Source organism: Colobus angolensis, unplaced genomic scaffold (assembly GCF_000951035.1).
Source record: "Colobus angolensis palliatus isolate OR3802 unplaced genomic scaffold, Cang.pa_1.0 Scaffold143, whole genome shotgun sequence".
In the NCBI taxonomy this organism is placed as follows: domain Eukaryota; kingdom Metazoa; phylum Chordata; class Mammalia; order Primates; family Cercopithecidae; genus Colobus; species Colobus angolensis.
The window spans coordinates 5,939,524-5,951,971 of NW_012114522.1; the positions used below are offsets into that span (position 1 = coordinate 5,939,524).

At 46.8% G+C, this 12,448-nt stretch overlaps 1 protein-coding gene across 1 annotated transcript in view; it reads right to left on the reverse strand.

Moving 5' to 3' along the window:
- The window catches only part of LOC105507090 (solute carrier family 2, facilitated glucose transporter member 9-like), an 83,876-nt gene that overhangs the window by 20,693 nt on the left and 50,735 nt on the right, over nucleotides 1-12,448 (reverse strand). Inside the window, exons 4-5 of the mRNA XM_011935454.1 lie at nucleotides 3,656-3,757; nucleotides 589-669 (exon numbers count right to left, since the gene is read on the reverse strand). Coding sequence (XP_011790844.1) covers nucleotides 589-669; nucleotides 3,656-3,757 — 183 coding nt within the window. The remainder of the gene's footprint in view (nucleotides 1-588; nucleotides 670-3,655; nucleotides 3,758-12,448) is intronic.

Consider the following 12,448-nt stretch of genomic DNA (forward strand, 5'->3'; position numbering starts at 1 on the left):
CCGGGATACTCCAGTTGCACACTCACGCAGGTACCATGTAAGCTGTTGGTGGGAGCCTGGGCCTGGCAGTCAGGCCACTCTACCTACTCACTCATGCAAGTCACCTTCCATCTCTGTCTTCTTTGGAACTGTCCTGAGCCTTAAGTGAGCTTACACAGGTCAAGTTCTTAGCCAAGTATAACACAAAATCAATGATTAATATGTCTTAGACATGGCCATGATTATTGCCACATCTTTCACCCTAGACCGTAACTGCTTAGGCACACAGACTGTGTGACTTGGCTGTCTTTGATTCATCACAAACCAGTGTCGCCTCTGGCTCCAAGCCCTCCCGCGTGTGAACTGCTCTTGCTGTGCGGTAGGATATTATCTCCCACTCATCTTCAGGTGAGCCCGTTTTCACCTTCTGTGGGGTAGACTGCAGACAGTCAGCTACATTTCAATCGGGCCCAAAGGAAGGCAGCAGACACACATCCCCAGTCAGGCTTTGCTTCTTCTGGGCTCTAGATGCCCCATCTGTATGAGGAGAGCTCCCCAGCTTGGTGATGCCATGAGACCCTGGGCGGGGCAGTGAGGAGGGAGGGGCGCCTTACCTGGCCCACTGCAGAAAGAGGCGATGATGGCCAGAACGCCCATGATACTCAGGTAGGGGACCCAGGGTCCATGGTCCTGGGAGAAAACAGGGAGTGGTCAGGTGAGGAGGTGATGGTGTGTCCAGAGGACCTGAGTTCCCACATCAGCTCCTCCTCCACCCATCTGTGCGACCTTGGACAGGTCACTGGATGTCCCCAAGCCCCAGCTTCAGCATCTATAACATGGGAACAATGACAACCCTTCAGTCATTCCATCTGCTTATTTTATAGCCATGATGAAATCAGATGAAGCCTGTGATGAGTTTGACACAGTCCTGGCATACAGGAAGTGGTAAATAAATCAATAACTCACATTGATTGAGTGCTTAGTTGGCAGCAGACAATATGAGCAATTTTCACAGCTTAATCTCATTTATAAAAGTTCATCATTTTCAGCAAACTGACACAAGAACAGAAAACCAAACACTGCATGTCTCACTCATAAGTAGGAGTTGAACAATGACGATACATGGACACAGGGAGGGGAACATCACACGCCGGGGCCTGTTGGGGGGTCAGAGACTGGGACAGGGATAGCATTAGGAGAAATATCTAATGTAGATGATGGGTTGATGGGTGCAGCAAACCACCATGGCACGTGTATACCTGTGTAACAAACCTGCATGTTCTGCACATGTACCCTAGAACTTAAAGTGTATATGTATGTATGTATGTATATATATATACACACATATATACATATATATATTTCCTCATATACATTTTAAAGACTTCCATATTTTGTTTTTAAAAAGTTACCTTAGTTCTGGTATCATTATATAAAGAACCGTATTTGTACCCCTGCCGTCTTGCAAGGTGTGAGATGAGTTAACTCATTTCATGGAATGTGTCTGGAGAAGCTGTCACTCATCTGGGGGGTGGGTGGCTTGGTGCTGGTTGCAAAAGGATGTTTTGGGATTGCTCCTGCTCTAGCAGACTGGACGGCTGAGCATTAGAACACAGTGTCACTGGTTCTGAGTGTGTGGGGGTGCTAGGGCTTCCCCAGGAGAGGACACCTGACTCGAAGGGAAGGGAAGAGCCTGAGCTCACCTCTGTAGGTTGAGCCAGAGTCAGCCCAGTGGGAAAGGAAAGGAAAGAGGTTCCAGGAGGGGGTTCAGCACACACAAGGGCACAGAAGCCTGAGAGAGCACAGTGTGGGGATGAACTGCAAATAGTCTGGAGTAGAGGATGACGGGTACAGAGGGCAGAGGAATGGGGAACTCCTTACTTCCCTTTGTTCTCTGTCCAAATCCATTAGCTCTAAGGGTTGAGAGGAGCTTCGTGGACTCTCGTAAACTGTATGACTTGCTTCTGTACCAAGTCACTCACTCACTCATTCAACTGATTGATCTCAGCTGCCCCTGAGTGCCATGCACTGGGATGGGAGGTGGAAATGCAGATACGGTTCAGGCATGGCCCTACACATCTCACTCACTGTCTACTGGGAGAGAGAGACGCGTCAACAGTGAAAGTCAATGGTCCGTGACAAGTGATCTCACAGGGTTCCCCCTTGGGGCTTATGGGAACACAGGAGAGGGCGCCTCACCCAGACTTGGAAGCAAGGGGAGGCTTCCTGCAGGAAGAGGTGTCCAGGAGTGTCCAAGGCTTCCTGAGTCCAGAAAGCAAGGAGAAGCTAGCCAAGCACGGAAGAGCCCTAGAAGAGGAAACTGCCAGGCCCCTTGAGGAGCTGCCGGGGGCAGGGTGTGGGGCACTGGGGGAGACAAGGGTGGCCAAGCCAGGAACAGCTCTGAAACTTTGTGAAGTGAGGCTTAGATGGGGTTCGTGGGCTTCAGGCCTTCCTTTTAAACTTCTGACACAAGTTTCAGGAAGACCATGGCCCAGAGCATCACCCAACTAGCTTCCTGAGAACTTCAGAGGACTGGAAAGATGCCAGGCTTGGGACAGCTTGGGCCTGGCTGTCAGGAAGGAACTGCACCTGCTAGTACACTGTCCTTGAAGGCAATGCTTCCACCTCCTGCCAGTCAGTGTGCTCGCCAGCCCCACCTCTTCGAAGGGCACCCATCAGACACTACCATGCTAACAGTGCCTTTTTCTAGAAACATTTGGGCCACTAAGACATTTGACAGGTGATCAAAACGTGCACCTATCAATTTCCAGATGCATTTTTGAAAAATGCAAAGATTGATCAATTGCTGCAACCTTGCTTCATGCTTCCCATGGCACCAAGATGAGTTGGAGATACTGAGGCAGTGTTCAATTAATGCAGGCTGCCCTGAGCCATGCAGGGGACAGAAGCCCAATATCCGGGGATCTAATCCCAGCTTGCCACCTTCTGGTGGTGTAACCTTCGGAAACTTATTTATTTATATTTATCCCTCAGTTTCTTTATCTCCATAAAAGAAAAAAACACCGATGTTGTAAGGATGAAGTTTTTCGTCACCCCTCCACCTACATGGACGTCCACTGAGTGCTTGTTCCAAGTGCTTTCCGTGCATTTTCTCATTTCATCCCACAACACCCCTGGATGAAGGGACGACTGACTGTTCCATTTTAGAGATGAGGCCTGGAGAGGAGCTGACTTGCTAAAGTTTCATTACCAGTAAGGAAAAGCCAAGATCCACACAGGCTGTCTGGCTCCAGAGCCACTGTCTATAAAATTGTGACCACTGGGGAAATGGCTGATATGCAGCACTTGGCATTCATGCTGGGAGGTGACAGCTGGAAGGGGCATCTTAGGGTTGTCTAGTGGAAGCTCTTCTATTCCATAGATGGGTGAACTGAGGCTCAGAGAGGGAAAGTGTCTTGCCCAAGATCACACAGCTCATCAGCAGAAGTGACAGGACCAGAAGTCAGGTCTCTCATGTCCCAGTCCAAGGACCCCTCACCAAACCCTCTTCACTGAGACCCTGAGCAGCTCCAGAGATGAGCTGCCCCCGGGGAGAGCTTTATCACAAGCACTGCTGGTAGAAGTATGAACCCACAAATCACAGGCCCCAAAATGATGAAGCCAGAAGCCAGCTCCATGCTTATCTCCCTCAAATGTGACAAGCACATCATCTCACCTGCAGGGTCAGCGTGATGGTGAGGGTCCCAAAGAAGAGGGCCATGAGCCCAAAGCCACCAATGAGGAGGGGTCTCCGTCCCAGGTGCTCAGTGACCAAGCCCTAGTCCAGGGTAAAAGAGAGAGAGACCTATTATTCCATTTGTAACCACAATGTGGCACTAGGAACTGGCAATGGCATCATCATTAAAAACCGGCTTTGATCCTGAGACAGCTGGGTCACCTTCTTCACAGCCACAGCCCTGAAGCAACGCCCTTTATGAGAAAGGAAAAAGTGAGGGAGAGAAAGTCACAATTCTTGAGCACCTACAGTGTTAAATGCGAGCACGTTCCTCCTAACCTTCCTTGCTGGGGTGGACTCCTCCAATCGGGAGTTTGGGAGAAGGAACTGGATGGATATGGTCAGCAGAGGCCTTCTCTCCCTTCAGAGCCAGCCTGCATGGAAGGCGATTCCTCTGTGTCTCCATGTTGTGGGTTTCGTAGGGGTAGGCACCCACAGCAGCGCACAGGGGTGGGAGTAGACAGAGAAGCCCATGTCGTTTTCCAGTCTGCCTGTGTCTGGCGGAGTCAATTTCATTGTGGGATGTGAGGTGGGGAGTCCCTGAGGAAGTCCCTAAAGCTGTGTCCTCCAAGTCAGCTTCCCTCAGCCTAGGACGGTCACTGACCTCCATCTGGCTGGCTCCTGTGCCCCCTGCGCCCCCTGTCCACTTGGTCAGAAACAGCTCCTCAACTGCCAATGACTGGAAGAGTAATCGTAGCTGAATGTCACAGACAGAAAAACCTGGGTTTATATTCTGGCTTTACTACTTTCCAGATGTATGAACGTTGGCATGTGACTTCATTTCCCAAGGCCCCAGGGCCTTTATCTGTGACAGAAGAATCGAAATATCCCTCAACAGGAGTGTCTGCTGTGGAAGTGTGGGTTAAAAAAGAGACATTAGGTACTCACATTATGTGAGGTATCCTCCTCTCATGCCCCATTTCACAAAAAGAGAACACTGAGGGTCAGAGGGGTGAGACAACAGCAGACACCGCAGAGCAAGCAGGTGAGAGAGGGCCAGAAATTGAGCCCAGGGTATTTGAATAAAAATGCATGGATTTTCTCAATGAGGCAATTAGGTGAGGCTTCCTGGAGGAGGCAGTAGCAGGCAGAGATGTGGAGAGCTTGTCAGGCAGAGGGATTAGTGGGAGCAAAGGTTTTGAGGCTGGCAGGTCCCCATCATGACAGTCATTTGTCTTGGGCAAGGGGAAGCAGTGACACTGCTGAGGGCCATGAAGCCAGAGCACACATGCCTCCTGCCTGCCAGCTTCAGGTGACGGTGCGAAGGTCACAGCACTGAGATGAACAGTTGCAATCCTGCCCCAAAGCCTCAGGGTTTCTCCACAATGGAGTCCAGCTGCAGGGACCCCAGCACCCCCTACCTCTTCCTCTTTCCTCATACCCTGCTCCTTAGAGGGAAGCAGGTGAAAAGCCATCTAGACAATGGACGGTTGTTCTGCTTGGCAGAGCCGGCCAGCACTGAGGGGTGAGTGACAGCTGCCTGTGCGAAGGGCACAGCCCTGTGGGTCAGCTGAGCAACTCGGCCATGTGGTGCTGCCTGGGGCCACGGACCTTTTGGTCCCCTAGGCATGAACGTTGAAGAGACCGGAGGGTGCTGACCCAGAAAGGCAGACGCCTGGGAGGAAAACGTGCCTGGCTGATGACTACATGTCTCAAAAAGGCATTTCTAGTCAGAAACGCCTTTCTCCTGTTGCCCAGGGAAGAAGGGCAGACTCAAGCCTCTAAACTTGGCGTCCTGGAAACCTGGCCCAGTGGAACAGAGCACAGGTGGCATCCAGGGACACATAAGCCTGAAGACGGGCGACCTGAGCTCAAGTCCTGGCTCTGCCACTTAGCCTTCTTTGCACCCAGGACAGGTTACTCGGCTTGTCCAAGTCTCAGTTTCCCCACCTGGAAAATGAGAATGATAATACCGTCTTTGCAGGGTAGCTGTGAGATAAAGGGAAAGAACTCACAGTGCCTGAAATAGATGCATGAACAAAAGAGGTTGCCAATAAATGGCAGAAAATATATCATTCATTTTAACTAAGGAGTGCCCTGGGGGTCTGGTCCCAACTCCTACCTGTAGCCGGCTATGTGGCCTTGAACAAGTTAATTAACCCTTCCATGTCTTAATTTCTCATCTTTTCTGATGATAATGGAGTTAGTCTAGATATCGATAGCTAATGATCATTTACTGAGCACCTACTATGTGCCAAGCACCGTATTAAGCACTTGGCATCCAGCAACTTATTTAATCCTGACAACCTTGAGTATGTTCTATTATTTGCTCCATTTTACAGGTAAAAAAACAGAGGCACAGAGGCTTTGGAAACTTGTCCAGGGTCACGTGGCTGGTAAGTGGCAAAGCTGGGATGATCTACAAAATCTTTTCTGGTTGTTGATACATTAAATATTCTTGACATTAAACTAGAAATAGACAATGCCACCACTTGGTGACAGCCCAGTGTCCCACCTGGATGTCCAGCTCCTGGACCCAAACAAGAGCACTGATGGCTTTTCTGGTCCTCTGCATTCCTGGCTCTCTGATTCTCTTTCTTCACTTGAAGGCCAGGTGCCTTCATCTTTGCTTCCCCAGAGCCTAGAAGAGTATCTGACAGGTGTGGACTAAGTGTTTCCGAGGGAGTAAAGGTCTGTCTTGATAAAGCAGGCAGAATGATTCTCATTTGCAGAGGAGGACAGTGAGGTTCGAGAACGCTGAGGGACAGTAACTTCACTTGGTGGGAAGTGGGGAGGGAAGTCAGGCCCAGCGAGAGTCATGGGGAGAAGCAAAGACCAGTAGCTTCTGAGAAACAGAGAGCGGGGGAGGGATTGAGGGAAGGAGGGAGAGAGGCCTGCATTTAAAGCATCCCTTCCTCCTAGGACCTCACGAGCTGGGTCTCATCAAAGCGGAGACACTGATGGGGCTGTCGTGCCAGGGCCAATGCAACATGAGCAAGGGAGCTGGGTCCCAGTGCCAGGTAGGACCCCCCTGCAAAGGTGATGGGAGAAAGAGCCTAGAGATATCAGGGGCTTAGAGAGATTATGAAATTGTGGGCCCAGAGAGATTATGCTGATCTCTGTGTAACTCATACCAATTTCAGTGTAACAATGCAATACACATTAATCTCAGTGCAACACATGTCAATCTCGGCATGGCATGCTCAGTGATCTGGGCCCAGGATCAGAGGCCAAGAGTGACTATGGAATTTATCAAAAGTCATCTGGGGCTAACTATTCAGAGAGGAGGAAGAGGGATAGATGCTGTTTTTTTGTTTTTTTTTTTTTGGTTTTTTTTTTGAGACGGAGTCTCACTCTGTCCCCCAGGCTGGAGTGCAGTGGCCGGATCTCAGCTCACTGCAAGCTCCGCCTCCCGGGTTCGCCATTCTCCTGCCTCAGCCTCCCGAGTAGCTGGGACTACAGGCGCCTGCCACCTCGCCCGGCTAATTTTTTGTATTTTTTAGTAGAGATGGGGTTTCACCGTGTTAGCCAGGATGGTCTCGATCTCCCGACCTCATGATCCGCCCGTCTCGGCCTCCCAAAGTGCTGGGATTACAGGCTTGAGCCACCGCGCCCGGCCTGATGCTGTTTTAAACCAAGGGGCGGCTGCAAATGTCCACACCCTTGGACTCAGTCACGCACCTTCTGGGCATTGATCCTGAGGAAATAGATGTTTGGTCAAAGACTCATGGACAAGGACCTTCGTTGGTGTGTTATTTATACTACTGAGGAAATAGAAATAATCTAGAAATCCACCAACAATTAGTTAAATAAATACTGGAATATTTAGATGATAAATATGTAGAAATTAACATAATTTAAAGAATTGTAAAATGGTATAGAAAAATTCTCAGGGTACAATCTTAGGCGAAAAGAGTAGGACATAAATCTGTACATACTAAAACATGTAGTTATATAATATAAATTACAATTATGTTAAGCTAATACACCCTGGAAAAACATATGCAGAAATAGTTTATAATGGCTAACTCTGGTTGGGGGAGTATGTGATTATTATTTTATTTGTCTGTCAGTTTTCCTGATTTTCTATGGAGATTTTTGACTTAAAAACACGAAAAAGTGGATTTAGCTGAAGTATGCGGATGCAAATCTCTGTCCATCCCCTGTATTATGTCTTTATTCTTTCCTAATCACCAAAGATTTCCGATACTCATACTGGCAATTTTTCATAACTGTGTAAAATATGATTTTGGTACAATCTAAAGATGTCACAGCTTTTCTTGTGGCTAACAGGACAGAGCCCAAAGTTAAGCTGTTGCTGAAAATGAAGGCTGTTCATAACTGGAATACGCAGGAACTTTGTCTCCTAAGCTTCTTAGGGGAATTGGATTAGAGTATCCAGTGACCTGGTGCTGAAATGACAACAGAATGTGCCATGAAAGAGCATCACAGTTGCTGGGAGATATTATACTGCCACCAGCATGTGTTACATTGTCATACTGAGATCAGCACATGTTACATTGTTGTAATGAGATTAATATGTGTTATATTGTTACACTAAGATCAGCATGTGTTACACTGTTGTACTGAAATTAACATACATGGTTACTGACTTCAGTATTTTGAATTTTTTAAAAAAGAGTTTCAAGTGCACTACCCACAATTTCAGAGTCAGAAAGTGTGCTTACAAAAGTCAGTTGAGAACCATTTTCTTACACCATGATGCTGACGTTCAGATGCTTTGGAAGGGGTGGGCTGAGGGACATGTGGCTCTTTGTTTTGTTTCCCTAAAGTCTCTGGATGAACCAGTAACTTGAGCCAATGAAAAGCTGAACACATTCTCCCTGATTTGGAAATGATCTTTAAAGATGGTCCAGGAACATACCAGGGAAACAGCTTTGAAAGAGAAAGAAGGGATAAAAACAACCCTCCCACCCGAGAATCAGTCTGCCGGCTCTGTTCTTCCTCCCTCCCTCCTTTAAGTCCAGTTAAAGTGCAGCCTGTCAGAAGGGATTAGAGCGAACATGGTATTTCCACTTGACATTAAAATCATGAGTGAAGACATTAACTCAGACGAACAGCAGACTGAAGGTTACTAATGTCAGCTGGGGACGAGTGTCAGAATCCTAATGTTCCCAGGAAACCCCTCTGGGGACTCCAGAGCCATGAGGTCACCCATCAACTCAGCCCCCATTCACCCAGCACCCAGTGCCCTTCCCCACAGGTCTGGGATCTCTGGTGAAATAATAATGGGAACCTTTCGTTCTGGTTAGGATTTTAAGAAGTAATTTTATAAAGGTGTAGTTTTCATTCAGTATAATGTACCCATTTGAATTGCACAGTCTGGTATGTTTTGACAAATTTATATACCTTATAACAACAACTACAATTAAGATATTGAACGTTTCCATCACATCCCAAAATTATCTTGTGTCCCTTCCCCCAACCCCAGGCAACCTCCGATCTGCTTTCCAGCACAAGGATTTATCATTTCTAGCATTTCATGTTGTTTATTGCAGTGTTTCCGAGATTCATTCTTCTTGTTGTACATTTTTTTTTTTTTTTTTTTGAGACAGAGTCTCGCTCTATCACCCAGGCTGGGGTGCAGTGGCATGATCTCGGCTCACTGCAAGTTCCGCCTCCTGGGTTCACGCCATTTTCCTGCCTCAGCCTCCCTAGTAGCTGGGACTACAGGCATCCGCCACCTCGCTCGGCTAATTTTTTGTATTTTTAGCGGTGACGGGGTTTCACCGTGTTAGCCGGGATGGTCTCTATCTCCTGACCTCGTGATCCGCCTGCCTCGGCCTCCCAAAGTGCTGGGATTACAGGCGTGAGCCACCGCGCCCGGCCTCTTGTTGTACATATCAACAGTTCTTTTGTATTGCTGATCAGTATTCCATTGCATGGGTATACCAAAATTTGTTTCTCCATTCACCTGTTGACCCAGTAGCTGTTTCTAGTTTTTGGCTCTGAGAAATAAAGTCATTATGAGTATTGATTGGTATATGAGTCTCCATGTAGACATGTGTGTTGATTTCTCTTGGGTAAATACCTATGAGTGGAATGACTGGGTTGGATGGGTAAAACCTTCATAAGGAGCTGCTAAAATGTTCTCTGAAGGGGTTGTACCATTTTACATTCCCACCAGCGGTGGGTGAGCCTTCCGGTTATTCCACATCCTTGGCAACATGTGGTATTATATCAACCACTTAAATTTTTGTCACCCTTTTGGTGAACAATGGCATCTCACTGTGGGTTTTAGTTTTAATTTCCCTGATGACTAACAGTGTTGAGCATCTTTTCATGTCCTTTTTGATGTTTTCGATATCTTCTTGGGTAAAGCATGTATTCAGATATTTTGCTCATTTTCAAGTGGGTAGTTGGTCTTATTATTGAGTTTTAAGAGTTCTTTATGTATTCTGAATTCACGTTCCCTCTCAAATGTATTTTATAGGTATGTTCTCCATGTCTGTGACTTACCTTTTTATCTCCTTAACAACACCTTTTACGTAGTCACAGTTTTTAATTTTGATGAAATCCAGTGTACTATTCGAAAAATGGTTTGTGATTCTGTATCTTTCCTATCCCAATGTTGCAAAACTTTCTTCTTTGCTTCTAGAAGTTTTAGAATTTAGCTTTTATGTTTAGATACATGATCCATTTTGAGTTACTTTTTTGTATGGTGTAGTAAGAGTTGCCATTCACATTTTTCCATGTGGATATCTACTTCTTATGGCACTATTTGTTGAAAAGACTATCCTTTCCTCATTGAATTACTTTAGCAACTTTTCGTTTTCTGGACTCCATTCTGTTCCATTGATCTGTGGGGCTGCCCTTATGCCAATCTCATGCTGTCTTTACTCCCATGTTTGAACATTGTTACACCCCTTACTATGTACCAGGAATGGTTCCGGGTGCTTCACATATATTAATAGCTTAATTCTGATAACATTTTCTTGGGGTAGGTGCTATTATCATCCACTATTATATCCAGAACTTGAGGCTCAGAGGGGTTTAGTAACCTGGCTAAGGTTGCACAGTGAGTCAGAATTCAAGTCTAGGTACTCTGGCTTCAGAGGCTTTCTCTTAACCCTTGTGCTCTACTTCCTCTCCTCAGTGTTTCTGAGGCAAATACACAGTCACATTTGTCAAAAGAATATGCACATGCTCCCAGAGTTTTTCTCCCTTCATTTGTGTGAGCTGCCTGAGGTCACTGAGAGCCTCCAACAGCATTGGCACTGCGGCACAGAGAAGACAGAGCCAGGAGTCTCTTTCCTTGGGGAGCTTTATGAGCTGAATTGCATCCTCTCAAAAAAGGAAATATTGGAATCTTAATCTCCTATTCCTAAGAATGTGACCTTATTTGGGAATAGGGTCTTTATTTTTAGGTGATTAACTTAAAATGACATCATTTGGATGGGCCTCAATCCACGACGACTGGTGTCCTTGTTAAAAGGGAAAGCGTGGACATGGAGACAGACACGCACACATGCCTGTAATCCCAGCAGTTTGGGAGGCCAAGATGGGTGGATTACTTGAGGTCAGGAGTTTGAGACCAGCCTGGCCAATATGATGAAACACCATCTCTACTAACAAGAATACAAAAATTAGCCAGGTGCGGTGGTGCATGCCTGTAATCCCAGCCACACAGAAGGCTGAGGCAGGAGGGAGGCTGAATCGCTGGAACTGGGACGCAAAGGTCGCAGAGAGCCAAGACTGTGCCACTGCATTCCAGCCTGGGTAACAGAATGAGGCATTCCGTCTCAAACAAACAAACAAACAAACAAAAAAGACATACACAGACAGAATGCCATGTGAAGATGAGGCAGGGGTCGATGATGCTTCTGCCAACCAAGAAGCACCGAAGATCACCCTGCAAGTTCCCAGAAGCTGGGAGAGAGGCACTGGACATTCTCCCTCACAGCCCTCTGGAGAAATGAGCCCTGCTGATGCTTTGCTCTCAAGCTTCTGGCCTTGAGAACTGTGATACAATCAATTCCTGTTGTTTAAGCCACATAGTTTGTGGTACATTGTTTTGGCAGCCTGGGCAAACCCATACAAGGAGCTAACACCTGACGGAGGGCAGGGCTTGTAATGTTGCCTGCTAAATGATTGAATGTATGTAACAAAAGAAGGAAGGTACTCCCCAAATATGTGCAACTATTATATGTCAACAAACAACATTTAAAAAAGGAAGAGCTGGAGGGAAGGAAAACATTGCCTAAAATTTCATTTATTTCAAATTTATTTCAACTAAAGCTTCCAAATCTGATTTAATGTACTTTCATATTATTTTACATACATTACTTTATATACACTTTATTTATTGCTCGTTGTCTATATTGTATTCAATGTGTATATCTCTCTATATAAACTGCATGGCAGGAGTTCCTGACTTTCTCAGGGACCACAGCGTCCTGCATGAGTTTGTTCCTGTGCAAGGGTGAGCCTTTTGGGCATAGAAGATGCCCCATTCTGTGTCCAACTCCAGGCCGGGGCCTTTTTAATTCTGCTGATTTACATAATCCCCGACCTTGCTTGGCTTGATGCTTCTGGGTCTGTGGGCCACGTGGACTGACTGTCGCAGGGGCCCGAGAAGCCTACCAAGAGGAGGCTGTGTTGGGGGGGGCTCTGCCTCCCTCAGGACGTCCTGTCTGACTGCTTCCTGCAGGGATCCTAACCAAAGGCAAGAGCTCCCTCTTTAGTCAGCTGGTGTGATTTCCTCAATAGGCTTTACTTGAATCGTACTCCATTGAGCAAACCATTAATGGCCATGTCTTTAAACATGACGCA